The following is a 23,696-nucleotide window of genomic DNA, read 5'->3' as shown; positions in this document are numbered from 1 at the left end:
TCGGTAGTAAGTATTACCCAATCCAGTACCTCCAGCTCGACCCCTCACACCAGGTTGGATGTCTGAAGCCACCAAAACAGACTGTCCTGCGCAGGAGGTTCGAGAGAGACACAGGTTGATGAAAAGTCTCAGATAACGGATTCCAATTCGCCAAGAGAGCCCTCTGTAGTGGTACCAGCTCCAGCGTTGAAGTCATTGAACCCAGGACCTGGGTACGCACAATGTTAACAAGCGCTGAACTTGCGCAGACTGTCCTGCGCAGGAGGTTTGCGAGAGACACAGGTTGATGAAAAATCTCATATAACGGATTCCAATTTGCCAAGAGAGCCCTCTGTAGTGGTACCAACTCCAGCGTTGAATCCAGGACCGGGGTACGTGCAATGTTAACAAGCGCTGAACTTGTTTCTGTAACATGCATACCCTCTCGTCCGTCAGGAAAACCTTGTCTTGCCTCGTATCGAACAGAGCCCCCAGTTACTTGAGAGTCTAAGATGGGATTAGGTGGCTCTTTGCCAGATTCACCACGTAGCCTAGCAATTCCAGAGTATGAATCACTTTCTGCAGTGTGACAACTGGCTTCCGACTTTGCTCTTATGAGCCCTTCATCAAGATAAGGGTGTATCAATACTCCCTCTCGAAGCAAGGCTGCCACCATGACCACGGTGAAGGTATGAGGCACCATGGCCAGCCCAAAGGAAGAGCCTGAAACTGGAAATGCTGACCCAGTACCATAAACTTCAGATAACACTGGTGATCTGGATGAATGGGAATATGCAGGTACACCTCTGTCAAGTCCAATGAAGCCAGGAACTCTTGACTGCGCACCACCGCTTTTACCAACCGTAAGGTCTCCATGCGAAATCTTGTAACCTTTAACGCTGCATCCACCCATTTTAAGTCCAGAATGGGGCAAAAGGTGCCCTCTTTCTTTGGAACTATGAAGTAAATAGAATAGCGACCTTTTCCTCGTTCGGCCCAAGGGACCGGAACCATGGCCCGTGAGCGCTGCAACCTAAGGTCTCCCACACCACCCGATGCTTCTCCAATGACCTGTAGGGGGAGACAGGGCCGGTGCAAGGGTATTAGGCGCCCTAGGCGAAACGTCAGCTATGCCGCCCCCCCCGCCTCCACACACAATTAACTTACATTTTGCATTAATGAAAATAACGAATTCTGTATTTATAACAGAACACTTATTTGACATTTTTATGCCATGTAAACCATTGAGATGATTTGTCTTATCGACGGTATAGAAACTTTTATAAATAAATAAATAAAAATAAATAAAACAAACATAAACCAAAGCTATACTTGTTGCTCAAACAAAAAAAGCAGACACATCACATAATATTAAATAATTAAAATGGCAGTCAATCAAGAAAAATAAACATAAAAAACAACTTTACTTACCCCCTCCAGCAGCTCTCCTACTCCTCTTCCATGCAGGCTGTAGTACACACCAGAAGCAGCAGTAGTGGCTAAGCTCTATACTCATGGTCCTCTTCCTTAAGGCCCATGTCTCTCACACACACACCATACCAGTCATGCCCCCATGACCAGTTTCTGTCTCTCACACACCAATCATCTCCCAAACAGTCTTTGACAAACACACCAGTCACCTTCCTGAACAGTTTCTCTCATGCCATACACACATACAGGCTTCCCACTCCCGTGTTCCACTTACATATATGGGCTTCTCACTCTCATAATCACTTTCTCTTTCTCACACACACTCACCAGTCTCTCACTCCCATGCTTGTTCTCTCCACATGCACAGGCTTCTCATTCCCATAATCACTTTCTTTCTCTCACACACATACACAAACACACACACCAGTCACCTGATCTCTCTCATGCATACACACACACAGGCTTCCCACTCCCATGTTCTCTTTCAGATATACAGGCTTCTCACTCCCATGCTGTATCTCACACACTCCCAGCTTTCTCACTCCCATGCTCACTCTTCACATGCACAGGCTTCTCATTCCCATAATCACTTTCTTTCTCTCTCTCACATACACACAAACACACACCAGTCACCTGTTCTGTCTTACATATACAGGCTTCTCCCTCCCATGCTGTGTCTCACACACACCCAGGTTCTCACTCCCATGCTCACTCTCTTCACATGCACAGACTTCTCATTCCCATAATCACTTTCTCTCTGTTACACACACATACACCAGTCTCTCTCTCATTTCCATGCTCGCTCTCCAGGTGCACAGGCTTCTCATTCCCTGAATCACATTCTCTCTCTCTCACATTCACATACACACCAGTCACACCGTCACCTTACCAACCAGTCTCTCTCTCATACATGCACACACACACAGGCTTCCCACTCCCATACTCTCTCTCACATAATCAGGCTTCTCACTCCAATGCTTTCTTTCACATACACCCCCACACCACCAGGCTTCTTACTCCCATGCTTTCTCACATACCCAGAGTTCTCACTTCCATGCTTTTTCTCTCTTTCACACACACACACATCAGTCACATCCCTGACTGTCTCACACTCTCACACATCAGTCATCTCCTTGAGCAGTCACTTTCATTGTCTCTCACATATACACATACATCAGCTCTCTGACCAGTTTCTCTCAAATCACACACACATGCTCTCGATCAAATACATTCTCTCACTTACACACAGGCTCTCAATCACACACAGGCAGGCTGGCTGCTTCTCTCTCTTTCTCTCACTCACTTCCTCCCCCCCCAGCACAAATGGTAGCTGCAGCAGCCTCCTCCTCCAGCCCCCGCAGGCCAAAAAGGAAGAATCCCATCGGCCGCGGGATGCTCATGCTGCTGACTCCTTTCCCGATTACCAGCTGCTTTGATTGCTCGGGGGCCGATGCTGCTGTCGCCGCTATTTTTTTCATGCGGCACCGCTCTTTCTCCTTCCCGCGCATCACTTCCTGTTCCGGGTCAGGGGGGGCGGGAGGAAGAAAAGGGCAGCCGCGGATGCCACAGCTTTTTTTTTTTTTTTGCACTGCTGCCGTTCCCGCTGGGCTTGAAAGTGCTGATAGCCCGGCGGCAACGGCAGCAGGGAAGGAAGAGCAGCGGGAGAGACCGGGAGCACGCGAACCGCTGGGGGAGGTCAGATGGGTCTTTTGGGGCGGGCTGCCGGCAGCGGCTCTTTTCATTTTACCGGGACAGCGGCTGAGCGCGGCTCTCTTAATTTTACCGGGGCAGTGCCGCCCCCGGGAAGCTGGCGCCCTAGGTGACCGCCTAGTGCTTCCGCCGGCCCTGGGGGGAGACAAGAAACAGGTCACGGACGGAATGTGCAAATTATAATGCATAACCGTCTCTTATTACACAGAGAACCAACTGATATTGAGTGACCTTGGTCCACTCCCCATAAAATCGAGCTAGACTACCCCCTATAAAGAGAATGACAAGAGTGGCCCGGCCTCGCCTCATTGTGAGGATTTTGGCTCTGTAGTCCCACTGCCAGCGGAAGCTCTAAATATCAATGACGGCCATGAAAGTACTGCCCCAGGCCTGACCTCAAGGAAAAAATTGCTTCTGCACCACTGTGGGCCCTCTAAAACGATGAGACCTTTTGCCTTCCCGAAAATGCAACCACAACGGAAAAGACTGCTTGCCCTTGGGCCTGTCTTCTGGCAACTTGTGCACCTTATTCTGACCTAGTTGCTTCATCAATTGCTCCAGGTCCTCTCCAAATAAGAGAAGTCCTTTGAAAGGTAGCAAAGCCAGTTGGGACTTAAATGAGACATCCGCCGACCAGTTACACAGCCACAATAGTCTTCTGGTGGACACAGCTAACCCCATAATACGAGACAAAGTCCTCACCAAATCATACAAAACATCTGCCACATAAGCAACCAATGCCACTAAACTGTTCAGCCCTATTCTCCTGAGAACTAGAGTTTACCTGTCCATCCTGAAGTTGTCGGACCCAGCACAAACATGCTCTTTGCATGAAGCTGGAACAAATAGCTGGAACTCTCAGACATTTTCAAAGCTGTGGCCCCCATAACGGGAATAGTCGTCTTCTTTGTGACTGCTGAAACCACTGTGTCCACCTTTGGAAGAGCAAAAAGCTCTAATGTCTGTTCAGGCAAGGGATAAAGCTTTGACATCGCTCTGCCCACTCTCAACCCGGAATCAAGAGCATGCCATTCCTGATCCACCATCTTCTTCACAGATTTATATAGAAACATAGAAACATAGAAATGACGGCAGAAGACCAAATGGCCTATCCAGTCTGCCCAGCAAGCCTTTGCATGCTTTTTTTTCCTCCTCTCTCATACTTATCCGTTACTCTTGGCCCTTAGTAACCTTTTGGTACTGTATCCCTTCCACCCCCGCCATAATACAGAGAGCAGTGTTGGAACTGCATCTAAGTGGATATCTAGCTTAATTAGTTAGGGATAGTAACCACCGCAATAAGCAAGCTACACCCATGCTTGTTTACCCAGTCTATGTAATTCAGTTCTTGTTGGTTGTTGTCTGTATATAGATCCACTTTTCTTCATTCCCTCCTGCCACTAAAGCAGAGAGCTATGCTGGATATGCATGAAGTATGATACAGAAACCCAGAAGGGGGATCCTGAATCCCATCCAGGACTGGATCCTCCCATCCATGTTTGAGTCATCCTATGGGATCTTGAGTCCCAGCTCCTCAAGAACCTGAGGAATCAGGGGAGCTAGTTCATCCCTGTGGAACAAGCGTAAAAAGTTGGGGTTGTTCCCTTCTGAAACCGGAGCAATGTCCATATCATCTCCTGGGGCCAGGTCTACTGCATCCAGTTCAGCACGCTGATCTCCAGACAACACAGTCTCCAGCTCTCTGGGGGTCCCTGGGGATCCAACAGAGCCACCTGAATCATCGTCCTGCCGAACTGGACATAAGAGCCGCTATACCCCGGAAGGAGGGGTCCCCCGGGCCCGACCAGACCCGGCCGCCACCTCGTGAGCCACTGGGGCTGAAGCTGGGAAAGCCAACCCTGCCTGCTGAGAACCTAGCCCTTCCTGCTGCGCCAAATAAGCATTGTGGAGCAGCAGGATAAACTCGAGTGAAAAGGAGCAGGGAGCCATTGGAAAAAACTGTGCCCAAGCTGATGCGCCCCCCGTAAGCCAGTGGATCCTGAGAAACAGCGTCCACAGCTCCCCCTGTCCCTCCACAGGACCCGGGTGGACTGGGGAAAGTCTTGAGGGAAAATCATCCTCCGCCTCCGATGGCATGGGCAAAACTGCCGAGGCACCAAAATGGCCACTGTTCCCACGTCGCCAGAGCTTGAAGGCCTAACACGGTTGCAGCTGTCAATCAATGGAGCTGTAATCACGGCAGCAACTCTTCTCCATTTCCTGGCCACTGGGAGCTCTGATAGCCCTTCACCCCCCAAGACGCAGGCACAAAGCCCGTCGATTTAACCATGCTGGAGCCGCACAACATGCGCGGCAGGCCTACCGTCACACTATGACCATGCTGGCGGGACACGACACAACCCCCAAGCCCAAGCACTGCCGAGCCCTGGGAGGAAAAGAAAGATCCCACCCCATACGGACACTTGATCGTAGGGAAGGAAGAAAGCCGCCCGACAGAGCCCTGATCTTACTGCTCAAGCTGCTTCTGCTGCAGAGGCTGCCTTTTTTTTTTTTTTTAAACTTTAATCATCCCTACAAAGAAATTCCCCTCTCCTAAGGCTGAAGAGAGCTGTACAGTGCAGTTCAGCCCAATTTAACTAAGAGGAAGAGACCAAAGAAAAAGGAGCAGCTAGCCTGAGCTAAAAAGCCTCCCTCATCGGCCTCATGAAGGGGAGGGATCTGGACCACCAGATTTGCACCCCACGGAAGAAACTTGTCTGAGCATACAAAAAGGTTACCGACCTCCAGCTTGTTCACCTCAACCAAACAGGGAAGGGTTCCCTCTTCAGGACCCCAAACCCTGGGAGGAAGGCTCACAAGGAAAAAAAGACAAGAAAAAAAGAACTTGGCAGGCTAAAGAACTGTAGGTTTATGTACCAGCCACCATCTGCTGGAGACATAGAAAAACTGAGGAACTGCAGGAGGCACCAGGGTATATGAAGCAGTGGCAATTTAACTTTCTCTGTCTCCATCTGCTGGCAGAGATGCATAAACCCAGGAGTCTGGACTGATCTGGGTACATACAGGGAACAGATGCATTAAGACATTTTCCGTTTTATTCACCATTCCCTTCCTAATAATTCCTAACATTCTGTTTGCTTTTTTGTCTGCCGCTGCACACTGAGCCAATCATTTAAATATATTATCCACTATGATGTCTAGATCTTTTTCCTGGATGGTAGCTCCTAATATGGAACTCAACATCGTGTAACTACAGGAAGGGTTATTTTTCCCTATATGTATCACCTTGCACTTGTCCACATTAAATAGCATATGCAATTTGGATGCCCAATCTTCCAGTCTCATAAAGTCCTCCTGCAATTTATCACAATCCTCTTGTGATTTAACTACTCTGAATAATTTTGTATCAGCTGCAAATTTGATTACCTCACGCATCGTATTCCTTTCCAGATCATTTATAAATATCCTGAAAAGCATCAGTCCAAGTATAGATCCCTGAGGCACTCCACTGTTACTTTTTTTCACTGTAAAATTTGACCATTTAATCCTACTCTCTGTTTCCTCTCTTTTAACCAGTTTGTAATCCATGGGGCTGTTAATGATTTGTTTGAATCCCATGTAACTGAGGGAGGATAGTATAGATTTGCAGTTGAGGGATTGAGGAGTAGAGTCCACGTGTATGTTAAGGTCTCCCATGATTATGGCTGGTGTGTCTGTGTTGATGTGTTTGGCAATGCGTTCAATTAAGGGCGAAGGGTCTGATTCTAGGAGCCCCCGGGGGGGGGGGGGCATAGATTAGACAAATTTGAAGATGTTTCGATTTGAAGACGGCGACTTCAGATTCTGAATTTATGTGATGGAGAGTTAATCTTAGTTCTTTTTTTGCAGCTAATAAGAGACCACCGCCTCTTTTTTTTTAAGTCTAGGGATTGAGAAGAGGTCATAGAGCTGTATAGGTAGTTGATTGGTTAAAGCTATGTCAGTGGGTTTCAGCCAAGTTTCTGTAATTGCGCATATGTCAGGTTTGGAGTCCATTAGATAGTCGTTAAGGATGTGGGGTTTTTTTAGTAAGAGATTGGGCATTGCAAAGGGTTAGTGAAAAAAGAGAGAGGCCAAGGAATTGAGTGAAGGGAGAGATCATAATGGGAATCAGCCTTTTCTGTTGGATGGTATGGGGGGAAGTGGGTTTAGTACGGTTTTTGAAGGGACTCCAGATAATGGGGATGGGGAAGGTGCGCATCTTTGATTTAGTGTGATGCGAGGTTGAAGGAAAAGGGAGCTAGCTGGTGTTATACTGTTGGTAGTGGGGAGAAATGGTCGCTATCCTGTAGTAGTAAGTCACAAGCCTGAATTGATAGAGGAAGTTGTGCGAGATGAAGAGCAGGCACTATGTAGCAGTCAGATGCTTCACTACGGTGCTGCACAAAGGGGTAGGCCCCTTTGTCGCGCTCCTTCGGCACGCGGCGCCTGGTGGAGAGACTGGGATTTAAATCCCAGGGAGTCGCCGAATGATGAGCTCACCGGCGTGCCCTGCATTGGCTGCGGGGCGCTGCCGGTCAAAGAGGAGGAGGTACGGGCATCCTGTAGGCGCAGCACGAAGGACTGCCTCGTGGTCGGCGGTGGGAGACGTCGGAGGTAAGAGAGATTTTAAAAGGCCTTACCCCGATGGGCTCTCAGCGCCGACTGCGCAGGCCTTATCCCCCGTCTGTTTCCGAACGTCCGTCGGGTCTAGGAAGCGAAGAAGAGGAGGTCGCTGGTGGAGAGACTGGGATTTAAATCCCAGGGAGTCGCCGAATGATGAGCTCACCAGCGCGCCCTGCCCTGGATTGGCTTTGGGGTGCTGCCAGTCGAAGAGGAGGAGGTACGGGCGTCCTGTAGGCGCAGCGCGAAGGACTGCCTCGTGGTCGGCGGTGGGAGATGTCGGAGGTAAGAGAGATTTTAAAAGGCCTATATCAAGCGATATACGGTGTTTAATGTGCGTTAGAGCACTCAAGCGGCTTGATGCATTACCCAGTTAGTTTGTAATTGATATTATTTGTAATATATAAAAAAGATCAAATTTCTCATGACAATTAAATGAGCTGTGAATATTTGTAGGTTTATGTTTTGCTGTCTGTGAGCTTTTTTTTTAAGCACTTATTGAAGCAGTAATATATTTACAGGCAGTCACCAATTTTAGTTCTGTAATCCATCTATTTTCTTGCTTCTATAAAGCTGTCTATATACTGATGCACTAGATGCCATTGCAACTCTGATAATAAAAAAAAAAAGAAAAAGAAAAGAATGCTGTATGATGTGTTACTGAAACAGAGAATTTATTTAACAACATCCACCCATATGCAACTAGGCCATAGCCTGTGAATGACAGAATTCATACTGCATAATAATTCCGGGCAAACAGAAGTATATGGGCCTCAATATAAGGTCTAGATGCCTACATCAGCTGTTGCATCCACTGGACTAGGCTAAATCTGGAAATCATATTCATCTTCTCCATTGGATAATCTGCAGATAAGGACTTGCATTGGCCACATAAAATGTCTGACTAAACTATATTTCTATTCAACTTCAGAAAAACATGCATTCACATTTTTTTAACTTTTGATCAAACATTTAAATCCTACCTTATATTGATAGTCTGTCCACTGATCTTCTTCATCTTTAAACTGCCATTTTAATGAGATTGTCTGTCCCCCCTCTTCCATACTACAAGCATTTGAAATAGAGAGTACATATTTTATAGCAATGCTGTAGAATCACAAAGAATATACTAGGAGGATAAAACATAGAACAGGGCTATATGTTACACTGCTTTGGAACAAGGCCTTATACCTCTAGGACAGCTGCTCATATCTGGCCTAGGGAGGGAACCATTCCTGAATATCCTGGCTAAGTTAGCCAGATAAACCTAAGTAGCTCAGCCACATAGCAGCTGAATATGGACCTCATTGTGTCCAAAGCTATAGTTCCTATAATGGTCAGAAAGTATTTCTATTACACCACCTCTTGGCTTCACCCTTTAAAGTGCAGTCCTAGCCCAACTATACAAAGTGATGAAAACTTGAACCAGGAATCCAGCCCAGTCACTCACATTCAGTATTTTTAAGTATGACATTTATATTTATTTTCAGTCCAATGAGTAGAGCCTTGCAATTTTTAAAGAATAAATATCAGGTACTCACTCATTTATTGCATTTAATCTTCTGACATTCCTGATTGTGCCAAAAGTCTGATTGATCTGAACCATTTCTACAGATTTAGAATGAAAATGAATATATTATTTATATTATAAAATTCTTCTCACATTTGTGTTTATTTAACCTATATTGCAATAGAACTTTGAACTCTCTGGACACATTCAAATCACATTCAAATCAAAAACTGCATCAACTTTTCAGTCAGGAGACATATACAGAGAAGACAAGCTTGCTAGTTGCATCTCCCATTCTTTCCTCCCTTCAGCGGAATGAACAGCTTCAAATAAAAACATGCAACTCACAATTATTAAAAAATTGTCATTTAACACTTTAGTGCAACCCCCTAACATCAATTCAAGGTTAATCCTGTGGGCACTTGAAGGTCCTGCCAAGCACTGCTCAGGACCTACAAGCACCTGGGAATATGCCCTAACAGTGGCAACCTCCTGCCTGCTAACTGGGTGCTCTCTTGTCTCTGGGCAAGTACCTTACCTGCAAGCTATCCCCTAGTGGTTTCTATGGTTACTGAGACCCCACAAAACCCAAGGGTCACACAGTTCCTAGAAATGCACCCCCAGACCAAATTAAAAAAATGCTGGGCTCAATCAGTCTAACTAATCAGTTAAAAAACAAATGAGGAACAGTGAACTGTAAAAGTCATAACCAGCAAACACAGGAAGATAAGAACATAGAAGTTGCCATACTGGGTCAGACCGAGGGTCTATCAAGCCCAGCATCCTGTTTCCAAAGGTGGTCAATCCAGGTTACAATTACCCTGCAAGTACCCAAACATTAAGTAGATCCTATGCTACTAATGCCAGTAATAGCAGTGACTACTCCCTAAGTCAACTTGATTAATAGCAGTTAATGGACTTCTCTTCTAGGAATTTAACCAAACCTTTTTTAAACCCAGCTACACTAACTGCCTTAAACACATCTTCTGGCAACAAATTCCAGAGCTTAATTGTGCTTTGAGTGAAACAATTTTCTCTGATTTATTTTAAATGTGCTATCTGCTAATTCATGGTGTGCCACCTAGTCCTTCTATTACCCGAAAGAGTAAATAACCGATTCACATTCCAGACCTCTCATGATTTTATTTTATAGACCTCTATCATATCTTCCCTCAGCCATCTGTTCTCCAAGCTGAACAGCCCTAACCTCTTTAGCCTTTTCTCATAGGGGAGTCATTCCATCCCTGTTATCATTCTGGTCACCCTTCTCTGTACCTTCTCCAGTACAACTATTTCTTTTTTGAGATGCAGCGACCAGAATTGTACACAGTATTCAAGGTGCGGTCTCACCATGGAGCGATACAGAGCCATTATGACATTTTCTGTTTTATTCACCATTCCCTTTCTAATAATTCCCACAGCACACTAAGCCAACAATTTCAATGTATTATCCACCTAGATCTTTTTCCTGGAAGGTAGCTCCTAATATGGAACCTAACATTGTGTAACTACAACATGGGTTATTTTTCTCTATATGCATCACCTTGCACTTGTCTACATTAAATTTCATCTGCCATTTGGATGCCCAATCTTCCAGTCTTGTAAGGTCCTCCTGCTTTGAATAATTTTGTATCATATGCAAATCCCTTTCCAGATCATTTATAAATATATTGAAAAGCACCAGTCCAAGTACAGATCCCTGAGGCACTCCAGTGTTTACCTTTTTCCACTGAGAAAATTGACCATTTAATCCTACTCTCTGTTTCCTGTCTTTTAACCAGTTTGTAATCCATGAAAGGACACCACCTCCTATCCCATAACTTCTTAGATTTCTTAGAAGCCTCTCATGAGGGACTTTATCAAATGCCTTCTAAAATCCAAATACACTACATCTACCAGTTCACCTTTATCCACATGTTTATTAACCCCGTCAAAAAAACTGAAGCAGATTTGTGAGGCAAGACTTCCCTCGGGTAAATCCATGCTGGCTGTGTTCCATTAAACCATGTCTTTCTATATGCTGTACGATTTTGATCTTTAGAATAATTTACACTATTTTTCCCGGCACTGAAGTTAGGATCACCGATCTATAGTTTCCCATTTCACCACTGAAGCCCTTTTTAAAAATTGGGACTACATTGCCACCCTCCAGTCTTCAGGTACAATGGATGATTTTAATGATAGGTTACAAATAAAGACAAAGAACAGGGATTATACAAAAAAAACTACCTAATCAAGATTCACTTTAAATAGCCAGTGCCTGGGGAAGCTCAGTCTGTCCATTGGATACCGTTCAGAAGTGGGACAGGTCTGATAAGCTGTCCCACTTCTGGGACTGAGATTTCTGACAAATTGTAGGTCTGTCTAGAGCTGGTGCTGCAAATCCAATCCTAATCCTAGGATACTGGCTTCCTGATCAATAACATTGCTTAACCTTAAAACACTCACAGAACATTGTAATATCGCTACTTCCTGGGGAGAGGCAAGACATGCCTTTATTTTGAATCAATGGGGCAAGTTTAACTTCTTCAGTTCTGGCTGACACAAAAGAGAGCCTCCTAGCTACCAGGAATTGTAAAATAATGCAGAGGTCAGGAGGTCACTTGTATGATATCTTAAGAGTTTGCAAGGGGAGAGAGTTTTCACTGGGGAAAGCACAAGCCCCAGAGCAAAATAAGGTATCACAATAGGCATTAAGAGATCTAGTTTGCTTCAATTATAATGAAGCCTGCTTTGTCACGTCACTGCCACACTTGTCTGGTATTGAAATTTCAGAGTTTCATGCATGCAGAAGGTCACATCTTTCAACAACAAGGCCCTCTAGAAAAACAGTGTTCTTATAAGGTAGCCATTGGTGTTGATATAAAGATGCCAATGTATTAAAGTGTGACAAAATTTGCAAAGTTGATTTCTCAGGCTAAAATCGGTAATGCTGTGTTTATGCAAGGGAAGAATGCATGCCGTTGTCCCAATTAGCATGTAAAGTTGATTGTTTTTGGGTTGTTTTTTTTAAAATATCTATTGTAGTGTGTGTAATTTTTCTCTTGCAAATTTTATCACAATTTCAATGACAGTGATGCAAAATTATGCAATAAGTACATTAGCTATGACCTTTTAGCTAAACTATACATGCTAAACACTTCATAAACGTGATTTTGCAAAAAACTGAACTATACCTCAATGAGGTTTATTAAAGTTTTTGCGATAAACTACGTAAAAAAAGTGGGTGTACTATTTTGATAATGGGCTTACTTTCATATAGTTCCTGATAGCCAGCATCATCTCTGGGCCAACTGGTGCCTGTGCAGATCAAACCAGCCATGGGGGGAGCATTCTCAAATAACACACCTGCCTACTGGGGAAGGGGCGGGATTAGGGAGGAGTATGGGCGGAATTTATGAAAATGAGGGGCAATATCGCACCGTGCGATAGCATAATGCATGCTATCGTATGGTTTTAATGCTGGAAATAACTACACCTTTATTCCTGGCATTAACGCAATTAGTGATACATTTTTCGAATTGCATTTTGACAATTTCTGGGCTTGGGGGGAGAGAGGGAGAGGAGAGGCGCCTCTGGGGAGGCCCTCAGAGTGTCCAACTATTTATATGTCTATAGGAGAGCCATCTAATAGCTTGCAGTGAGGAGTTGGTGGTGGTTTAAGGGCCAGTTTTCCATGAAGAGTGAGATGTATGAACAGCACAGTACACACCTCAGTGAAGATTTGACATCATTTGGAGTGAGGAAAGTGTCACAAAGATTAAATCTTTTACTATGTTATCTCGGCCTAGCTTGATGGTACCCTGTTATAGAGTCCATCAAGACTGGATAATCCTACAGATTATCCAGCTGTGTCCGGGACGTAACCGGTCAAATTGTTTTCACTATTTATACAAGTATTTCCTAAACCTGTCTTGGAGGTACACATAAGCAGTTGAGTTTTCAGGTTATCCATAATGAATATGCATGAGATAGATTTGCACACATTGGAAACCCAAGGAATGCAAATCTATTTCAAGCATATTCATTGTGGCAATCGTGAAAGCCCAACTGGCTATGAGTGCCATCAGGAAAGGGTTGGGAAACTGATTTATATCAACTGGTGATTTCCTCTGCAGTATACATGCCAGATTGGCCTAGGATCAATCCTAGCCTCAGGTGGTTCTCAGATCGGGCAGTAGCAGAACTGTGCAATTTTCCTTCTACGAAACCTTACTTATGGCCATCTGGCACTTTTAATAAAGGGCATTTACAGAAAGAGACACAAGCATGTCTTGGTCTGTACCTTCCACATTGTTGCTGGTAACAGTGAATACAAAGCATCCTCGAGTCAGGAAAAACAGCAATCTTGCCATGATCCTGTCCTCTGAGGGACTATGATCCCCCTTAAATTCAAAACAGCTGTAATAATGTTCATTTAGGGGCGGATTTTAAAAGCCCTGCTCGCGTAAATCCGCCTGGATTTATGCGAGCAGGGCCTTGCGCGCCAGCGCGCCTATTTTCCATAGGCCCGCCGGCGCGCACAGAGCCCCGGGACTCGCGCAAGTCCGGGGGTTTTCGAGGGGGTGTGTCGGGGGCGGGGCCGATCGGCGCAGCGTTTTGGGGGCGGGGCGCGGTTTCAGGCCAGGGCGGGCCGGGGGCGTGGCCGCGCCCTCCGGAACCGCCCCCGGATCGCATCTCCGCGTGCCAGCAGCCCGCTGGGAGGCGTAAATCCAGGGATAAAGGTAGGGGGGGGTTAGATAGGGTCGGGGGGGTGGGTTAGGTAGAGGAAGGGAGGGGAAGGTGAGGGGAGGGCGAAAGGGAGTTCCCTCCGAGGCCGCTCCGATTTCAGAGCGGCCTCGGAGGGAACGGAGACAGGCTGCGCGGCTCGGCGCGCGCCGGCTGCCCAAAATCGGCAGCCTTGCGCGCGCCGATCCAGGATTTTAGCGGCTACGCGCGTATCTACTAAAATCCAGCGTACTTTTGTTGGCGCCTGGTGCGCCAACAAAAGTACGCGCTCACGCTGTTTTATAAAATCTACCCCTTATAGTATTGTTTGATTTAACAGTGGCTCAGTTTCCTCTTCTAAAAATAAGCCAACATGCTACCATGGTCAAACTCAGTCCAACTGCTAGTTAAGGGAGCCATGTGATTGCCATTTCTGAAGCAGCAGAGTTTTTCTTAGCACATACATTAAAAGACCAAGGAGCATCCTTCTAGTACATATATATAATACGTTCTTACTTGTAAAATCGAGTATGTATGTGAATCGACCAGCAGAGAAATTCATGGGCGTCTGGGGATTCTGCTGATAGTTCTGTTCAATGTCAGCACTGTTAACCGAACAACCATGTGATCTCTAGAAAAAAAATAAAGAAACAAAAACAAAAGATCACAGAGTGAGAGTAATGAACCTGTGAAATCTAACCACCACGCTGTCTAGACACTAGACAGTAGGTGGGATCTCCAGATCTGAAAGAAATGATTAGACAGATTAATCGCTAGAAGGTTGACACTACATTGTTTTTTTTTCCCCTGTTGAAGGAAGTCAACTTTATATTTGAAAGAACCGATTGCTTTCACTATAATACATTAATTTCAGCCAGTGATGACAAATGGTTAACACTTGTCCAAACCAACTCTATCCACATTCAAGGAAGCATCTCCAAATGTAAAGAAATACTGTAAATCCGTGTGATTCCAGCACCCAACAAGTTAATAAAATCAACTCACAGCTTTATTATTAGAGTAATACACAAGCACACAAAAATCTGCAGTGCTGTGTTGTGATAACTGCAACAGCTAGATTCTTGGTATCCCTTTGCTTGCCTCCTTGATGACAATGAATCTGAGGTGGCCAGGTGGACTTAGAACAAAGAAAAGCTCATTAACGTTTGATGCCCAAAGTAAGTATTTTATGACTTCCCCCGAAATATGTGTTAGAACTATTCCTAGAAGCTCCAAACTTGTGGATTCTAAATAATGAAATCTTCCCCAATTCTTTCAGCACCAAAAGGCACAGTTAGGCTTTGAAAATATATATTACGCCATTCTCGTAGTTGGTCCAGCCCCCTTCTCCTTCAAACTGCCAGATCCAATTAGTGTTAGATGATAAGTCATGTGGCACTCTGTAATTACAAGATGAGAACGTTCATTACTAACCCATTCACAAACTCAAAACTCAAACACGTTCAGTGCTTGATAGCCAGGTAATTACTTATCCAGCTCTCTAACGGGCCGCTAAAATCTGGTTATTATTCAGCAGCCACTAGATCCAGCTATCTCTTAACTGAAGTAGCAGCAGCAATAGAGGTAGTCTAACGTATCCGGATATAACTTATCCAACTAAGTAGCGATTTGTGCGTGGATATTCAGAAGTATAGCTATGCCGCTGAATATCCCTTGTAACTTAGCCAGGAAAGTTATATCCAGCTAAGTTACATACCTGGATAGTTCTGAATACTGGCCCCTGTGGTTTTGTTCCTGCAGTTCTGCAGAATTCAGAGCAGTTTACAAAATATTAACAACTCTTCCAGTACGTCTTCTAATAGTCTTACAGGTATGACATGCATCTATTCATTGGTTAGCACTCTTCTTGTACCGGGTTTTTGTAAATTTTGTTGGTCTTATTAGTACAAAATCCATATTTCAACATGGCTGACCTTACAGTGTTGAACTCCTTTTGTGCAGGTACATAGATTTGTTATTCAGAAAATATGAAAAAGATATGGTAAACAATACATACAAAATAATACAATATACATCATAAAATACAAATGTTCAGTATAACTGCATCAAAAGTACAACAAACATTAATAGCTAAGGGAAGCAGGCAATTTTGCCTCTCCCCCTTCCCTAACATCAGTTCCCTTGACCCCCTCCCTCCATTTCGAAAACTCTCCTAGAGGGGCCACTTCCAAGCCCAAAACTTTTTTTTTTTTTTTTTTAACTGACAGTGACAATTCTGACAGAGCATCAGTAATAATATTTCTTGGAAGTTGGCAACCCTACCTTCCCCACTTCTCCAGCATCTGTCCTCTGTTTGTTCTCCATCCCCCTTACCTTCTTCCCCCTGCCTGCCTTCCCTCAGTTTACCTACACAGCACGAGCCCTTTCCACCGGGATACTTGGGTGCATAGGAAGAGGACTACTGTAGCCAATACAAAAAAAAGAAGGTGATGTTGCTCCTATATAAATCCATGTTGAGACATTTTTTTGGAGTACTGTGTATAGGTCTTGAGACCACATATTAAGGATATAACCAGATGAAGTTGGCAGCAGCATTGCCACGAGTGGGCCTGGGTGGGCCATGGCGCACTCACTTTGGGGTAGATTTTCAAAAAACGCGAATAGGCGTACTTTTGCTGGTGCATCAGGCGCAAGCAAAAGTATGCTGGATTTTAGTAGATACGCGCGGAGCCGCGCGTATCCACTAAAATCCTGGATCGGCACGCGCAAGGCTATGAATTCTGTATAGCCGGTGCGCGCCGAGCCGCGCAGCCTACCCCCGTTCCCTCCGAGGCCGCTCCGAAATCGGAGCGGCCTCGGAGGGAACTTCCTTTTGCCCTCCCCTCACCTTCCCCTCCCTTCCCCTACCTAACCCACCCACCCGGCCCTGACTAAGCCCCCTCCTTACCTTTGTCGGGGGATTTACGCCTCCCAGAGGGAGGCGTAAATCCCCGCGCGCCAGCGGGCCGCTAGCGCGCCGGGACGCAACCTGGGGGCGGGTCCGGAGGGCGCGGCCACGCCCCAGGACCTCCCCGGGCTGTAGCCATGCCCCCGGGCCCGCCCCGGAATGCTCCCGACACGCCCCGAAAACGCCGCACGGTTCGGACCCGCCCCCGACACGCCCCCGACACGCCCCCCTCCGAAAACCCCGGGACTTACGCGAGTCCCGGGGCTCTGTGCGCGCCGGTAGGCCTATGTAAAATAGGCTCACCGGCGCGCAGGGCCCTGCTTGCCTAAATCCACCCGGTTTTGGGCGGATTTAGGCGAGCAGGGCTCTTAAAATCCGCCCCTTTGGGCTTAGGCCTGCCCAAACAGAGCTGCCCGACACCACAGCAGCACAGTGATGATCTCATGCGGGGGATTCCACATCCAGCAGGCATACGAGCTCAACAATAGCGGTGCAATGATTATCTGCCCACAGGGATCCCATCTCCCGCAGGCACGTGAAAACACAGCGGCGCAATGTTGACGTGCCTCCGGGAATCCTACCCCCTGCAGGCATATGAGCAGAACCGCGGCAGCGCAATGATGTGCCTGCGGGAATCCCCCCTCATCGCAGGCATGAGTAGAACTGCAGCTGTGTGTTTGAAGACCTGCCCACGAGCGTTCCACTCACCGTGGGCTAAAGAGGACCCCGATAGCTTGTCACAGACCGGCCCGGGAGAGTACCTCCAGTAAGGTGAAGATGACCATGGTGATGTGACGGCCACAAGAGGTGAGGAGGCAGACTGTGAAAGGGGAAGCGAGGAGGAGTGAATGTCTCATTCCTTTGCCTCCTCTCCCCATTGTTTAGATTTCTATGTGCCTCACTCACTCAGCTTCCAAACCCTTCTCTCCCCTCTTACTAAGAAGGGAGGGGAGGAAAAGGGAACTGAGCTAAATAAATGGAAGGGTAGGGGCATTGTGAGTGAGGGGAGGCGTGAGTGACAGGGAAGGAAGGAATTGAAGGGATGGAGGACTGAGTGAAAGGGAAAGCAGTAAGAGGGAATGAATGGGAGGAGTAGTGAGGGAAAAAGGGGTGAATGAGTTGGGGTAAGGGAAGGACAGTGAGTGGGATGGAAAGGGTGAATGGGATGGAAGGAGCAAGAACAAGGTTGGCAGTGAGAAAATGACTGCTGGAGATGGGGAGGGGCAGTGAGACACTCATTTCTTGTGTGTGAATACGGTTGTGTGTGAATACAGATGGAAGTGTGTGAGAGAGTATGGATGGAAAAGTGTGTGTGTTAGTTTAGATGGGTGTGTATGTGTGCCTGAAAGTGAGAACCTTTGTGCATGTGAGGGAGAGCATGTGATAGTGACAGCCTGTGTACGTGTGTGAGAGAGAGAGATGTTAGGTTCCAATTTAATTGTTACCACCCATGACAAGGACCTGGGCATCATAGTGAAAAATACTGTTCAGTATGTGTCATCAGTCAAAAATACAAACAGAATGTTAGCAATTATTAGGAAAGGAATGGAGAATAAAATGGCAAATGTCAATGCCTCTTTATCGCTCCATGGTGAGGCTGCACTAAGGAGGTAATTTTCAAAGAAGTTACACAGGTAAATGTAACATACTATCATAGCAATTTCAAAAGCAATTTACATGTATAAAGTGCATTTATATGTGTAAAACCAGTTTTAAGTGAAAAAAGACATTTGAAAATTACCCCGTTAGAGTACTGTGTGCATTTCTGGCCCGCCACATCTTAAAAACAATATAGTTGCATTGGAAAAGGTACAGAGAAGGGTGACCAAAATGATAAAGGGGATGGTATGGCTCCCCTACAAGAAAAGGCTAAAGAGGCTGAGTCTGTTCAGTTTGGAGAAGAGATGTCTGAGGAGGGATATGAAAGAGGTCTATAAAATCATAAGTGGAATAGAACAGGTAAATGTAAACTGGTTATTTGCTCTTTCAAAAAATACCAAGACTAGGGGGCACGCCATGAAGTTAGTAAGTAGCACACTTAAATTGTAGAAAATTCTTTTTCATTCAGTGCACAATTAAGCTCTGGAATTCATTACTAGAGGATGTGGTTAAAGCAGTTAGCGTAGCCAGGTTTAAAAAAAGGTATGGACAAATTCCTGAAGAAGTCCATAGATTGTTATTAACAAGTAGGCTAACGGCCCAATTTTAAAACCCACACTCGCGTAAAATCCGGGGGTTATGCATGTGGCCGGGCCTCGTGTGCTGTGCACATTTTAAAACAGGCTCGGCTATGCGCATAACCCCCAGTACGTGCAGAAGTGCCAGGCCTTTCAAAAGGGGAGGGCGCCAGCCAGAACAGGAGCCATTAGGCCCTGTCCCAGGGAAGCACAAGCCGGCAGCTGGCTGGCACATGGAAGATACTACTCCTCCTAAGCAGAAGTAAGTATTGAAACAAAAAAAATTGGGGTAGATAGGTAGAGGTTAGGGGTTGGGGTAGAGAGGGGAAAAGGAAGGAAAATTAGGTAGGGGGGTAGGGGGGTAGGGAAGTTTCCTCCCAATCCGTTCCTTAATTGGAGCAGACTGAGAGGAAACTGGGAAAAAGTCGATCACGTCGCCACACGTAATTTACAAAATCCTCCCACCCGCCCGCACATACACACGCGTATGTTAAAATCCAGCACATGTGTGCGCACAGATATATTTTATAACACGTGCGCAGGTCTTAAAATCGACCCTTTAAGAAATAGCCATTACTTATCACTGCACGATAACATGGGATCTAGTTACTATCTGCGATCTTGCCAGGTTCTTGTAAACTGAATTAGCCACTGTTGGAATCAGGATACTGGGCTTGAGACAGAGTGAGAGACTGTGTGTGTGTGTTTGGGAGCCTGTGAAAACGAGATCCTATGTGTGTGTGTAAGAACCTATGGGGTCAATTTTTAAAGCAGTGCGCACCCTTCCATATGTGCACTGATTTTATAACATGCGCACCCATCCCCCTTCCCTATAGAGGTCTAATGGGTATTACAATGGGTAGAACTTGTTACATTTATTATATTTGTTACATTTATTGTATAATGATCGTTTATTGTAAAGTTTTAGAAAAATTAATAAAGATAATTTTAAAAAAATGTGCGCAAGTTGTGGAGCACCGCGCAGACCTTTAGCCTTATTGAGGGAGGGCGGTTTAAAGAGCTGATTTATATGCTTAAAATGAGTTTTGCTTGCATGCCAGTTTCTCTGTTGGAAATGTAGAACTAGGCTATAAAAAAACCCAAACATTTAAATATGCATGCTATGCATTTACTACTCTTTAAATGTTCTTTATCTATGTCAAAAACTTTAAATTGTTTGACCATCGTGGGTGAGGAGGTTTTTCTATAAACTGAACACCGCTCTGAACAATCTCACCTTGCTGTCTGATTCTGAGAAGTAGACTGGAACTTTGGCCTCCTCCTTATTGGCCTTTGCATGGATGTAATGTTGTTAGTCTGGGTCATTTCTAGAAAAGAATGACATGCAAGCAAATTTTAGATAAGGAAAAAATAACTGTATATACCTTGAAAAGGTATGCAACAGCTAGGTAGATTTTCCAGCTTTGCCTTCTGTCTTTTTTTTTTTTTTAAATCATCTCCACTGTCTTGCCCGGTGGCTCAGTGGCAGTGCTGTGTAATGCTATAGAGAAAGCCCTTGGTTCAATCTCCGAGTCAGGTCATCTGCTCCCTGGGTCAGCTGGGGCTGGAAATGCTGCAGAGGCGACATTCAAAGCCCCCCCTGAGGGGGAGGGAGTGGTAGTCATCACTGAAGGATGATGCCCACCTAGTGGTCGGATTTAGGGCCTTTTTTTTCAGGGTTCTAGAAGGCGCCCTGATGCATGGCCCCCGGCTGAAGGATTGACACTGCCACGAATAGACTAAGTGAGGAGAACAGATAAAAAGGAGAGGGAAAAAACCCTTGGGTAGTCGTGAGCGAAGGCTCATAGTGCCAGATCCCATTGCTGGTTCTGATTGAGCAGGAGACCCAAAGGACCAGGAGAAAACTGCATGGACAAAGAAAAAAAAGAAAGAATTACCTGCATAATTACCGTACATTGTTTTATGTCCAGTAAGAAATATGACCTTCCAAAACGGCCAACCTTTTATCTTTCAAAAATGCAATCAAGCCTAAACCACTACCAAAACAAATATTGACAAATGAGGTCAATGTGGTCCGACATGTAAATTTAATATGAATCACCTGATAATTAACTTCACTTTATTGTTAATATTCAAAATTCTGTAGCTTTCATTTCCAAATGTTAAGAACATAAGAAGTGCCAGGCTGTTCACACCAAGATCCATCGAACGCAGCATCCTGTCTCCGACATTGAGCCAGTCAGGGGCACAAGTTCCCATACATCTAATATACATGCCGCGTGCGGAAGGGGTTACCCGGTGATTTAAAGAGGCGGTGAGGATGGATTAAAGGGGATAGTGTATCGCAGGAAGGGCTAACGCGGCCGGAAAGTGAGTAGAAAGCGGGTTAGGAGCAGGGTAACCACGGCCCCACTTTACTGTATCGAGCCGTAGGGGATTAAATGAAGATCTAGAATGGAATACCTTGATTTAAGATCATCAAATTGGGTGATATTGGATATGGTAAACTTTTTTGAGTGTAATTGTACAACCTACGTGATGACGCTGCACAGCGCTCTCAATGATTGGTCGAATTTGAAGTTGCGTTGCGTGAATAAAAGATCCATGCCAGCCTGGGCTTTTAAATTAAAATGGCGACCATTAACTTGGCGGTTTAAAGTGGGTGAAGACGCCGAACATTTTCAAAATCTCATATTAGAAGTACTGTCCCGACTTCCGGCGATGACGTCAGCTGGGTGGCAGCGTTAAGCTCGAGCTCCGCAGCCTCTCCCCCCCCACGCGACCAAAAACTATGTAATCGGCGGCGGAAAACTTACCCCACCCCGACTGGAGGGATAGCGAACTCGGGGGGCTGCAGGGGGACCTGTCCATCAGGGGTGAGAAGTGCAGCTGGAACCACACTGCAGCGGAGGTAGACGGGGCCTGCACGGAGCTTGCCACGCGGTCCGTGCCGCGGCGAAATTGACGGCGAAACCGGCAGGCGGGCCGTGTGAGCGGCGGCTGCAATTTCTTGCCTTAAGGGTCCCCCCTGGCTGCCGGGACTAGGGCAACCGCAATTCGTGTGCTCCCGGGCGGCGGATGCGCCAGCGGAGCCGGAGGACCGCGGTAGCTCTGCGCCCCCGTGTTTCCAAGATGGCCGCCGCTGTGGAGGGCCCCAAGGTGCAGGCCACCATCTCTGAGGATGTAATCAGACAAATTACTGGCAGTGTGACAGCGGCGCTGGAGGTGAGCCTTCTGAAAATCCAAACTTCCATGGATGGGATCCGGGAAACCTTGGAGGGGCAAACTAGGCGTTTGGAGGGTGCTGAACAAGTGCTATCGGATCAGGGTGACCGGCTGGCGGAGGCGGAGCGGCGTGTGGCGGAACTGCAGGCTCAGCAGGCTACCTTGATGGCCAAACTTGAAGATCAAGAAGATAGGAGCCGCAGAAATAATTTAAAGATTATTGGCCTGCCTGAATCCCTCCGGGAGGACGAACTGGTTACATTTGTGGAGGGCTGGCTCCCAGAACACCTGGGGGTGGAGATGTCGGGGGATCAGCTCCGCTGCGAACGAATCCACCGTATGGGTCCCCCCAGGGCGCCTCATGAGAGGCCTAGACCTGTGATGGCTCGACTCTTAAATTGGACACATAAGATGCTGCTGCTGCGGGCTTATCGTAAGGCGGCCTCTGTGGAATACCAGGGGCACAGGGTATTGCTGTTCAACGATTTTTCTGCAGCTACTTCTGCTCTCCGGAAAGAGATGACTCCCTCATGCACCGAGCTGCACAAACGGGGAATCCGATTTGCCCTGCTCTACCCGGCGAAAATACGAGTGCAACATGATAACAAGGTGCTTTTTCTCCACACGAGAGCGGAAGCGACGGCGTTTTTGGCCATGCTACAGCAAGAGAATGCGGCTTGAGGCGGCCCCCCCTGGCCCTCCATGTTTGGTACCGGAATTCCCTTTCCCGTGGGAGCTGACATTTGTCAATGTGTCCCTGTGGGGGGGGGGGGCTCCTGGAACCTGAGGCTGTCCCTTTTCGGGGGGCTTGGATTGTTAGCGCCTTGACGTCTCTGCAGTCTCCCACCAAAATATTGATGTTATGTTGATGCTTAATTCGGGTGGGTGACCGTGGTCTCAATATGGGGGTGATGTACGTTATTACTGTACTTGGTTACATTCTGATGTTGACTATAGTTGGTTGGTGGTCGGGGTGGGGGGGGGGGCTGGAGAGAAGGGGGCCCTGGTCCGTCTAGGCAGTGGGTGAGGGACGGCGAGGGGCCTCGTGCTTCTTGGAGCATGGAGGTATGTATGGGGTTGTGTGGATGTTGGTATGGCTGTGGAGCTGGGGGGGGGGAGGGACGGATGGGGGTAGGGGGGGCGAGCACCTGTTGGGGGGCTTTCAGGGGGGGACCAAGGATATGACTGTTTGTTTTCCAGTAAAGGGGGTTTCGGGGTCCTGGCTGGGAGGCCCCGGAACCAAGAGCGGCAGGGCTTTTGAAGCCCCTGGTGGGGCTTTGCAACTGCTCCCTTGTAATCATAGACATGGAGAGGGTTAAAATTACCTCCCTAAATGTAGACGGGATTCACTCACCTATTAAGAGGAAACAACTGCTGACTATGTTCCAGAGGGCTAGGTCGCAGGTGGTATTCCTACAGGAAACGCACCTTGATGATGTGGAACATGGGAAGCTGAAACGGGGGTGGGTGGGCCACTGTTGGTTCT

The 23,696-nt window shown here is 46.6% G+C and overlaps 1 protein-coding gene across 1 annotated transcript in view; it reads right to left on the bottom strand.

Moving 5' to 3' along the window:
* Nucleotides 1-23,696, bottom strand: part of LOC115090527 — a 98,335-nt gene that overhangs the window by 25,185 nt on the left and 49,454 nt on the right. The window contains exons 7-11 of the mRNA XM_029599732.1: nt 20,262-20,352; nt 15,258-15,339; nt 14,456-14,570; nt 9,264-9,330; nt 8,706-8,787 (exon numbers count right to left, since the gene is read on the bottom strand). Coding sequence (XP_029455592.1) covers nt 8,706-8,787; nt 9,264-9,330; nt 14,456-14,570; nt 15,258-15,339; nt 20,262-20,352 — 437 coding nt within the window. The remainder of the gene's footprint in view (nt 1-8,705; nt 8,788-9,263; nt 9,331-14,455; nt 14,571-15,257; nt 15,340-20,261; nt 20,353-23,696) is intronic.

The sequence above is a fragment of the Rhinatrema bivittatum genome, chromosome 4 (genome assembly GCF_901001135.1).
Source record: "Rhinatrema bivittatum chromosome 4, aRhiBiv1.1, whole genome shotgun sequence".
Taxonomy (NCBI): domain Eukaryota; kingdom Metazoa; phylum Chordata; class Amphibia; order Gymnophiona; family Rhinatrematidae; genus Rhinatrema; species Rhinatrema bivittatum.
Note: the sequence above shows the minus strand (reverse complement) of the source record. Positions and strands in the feature narration are given on the sequence as shown.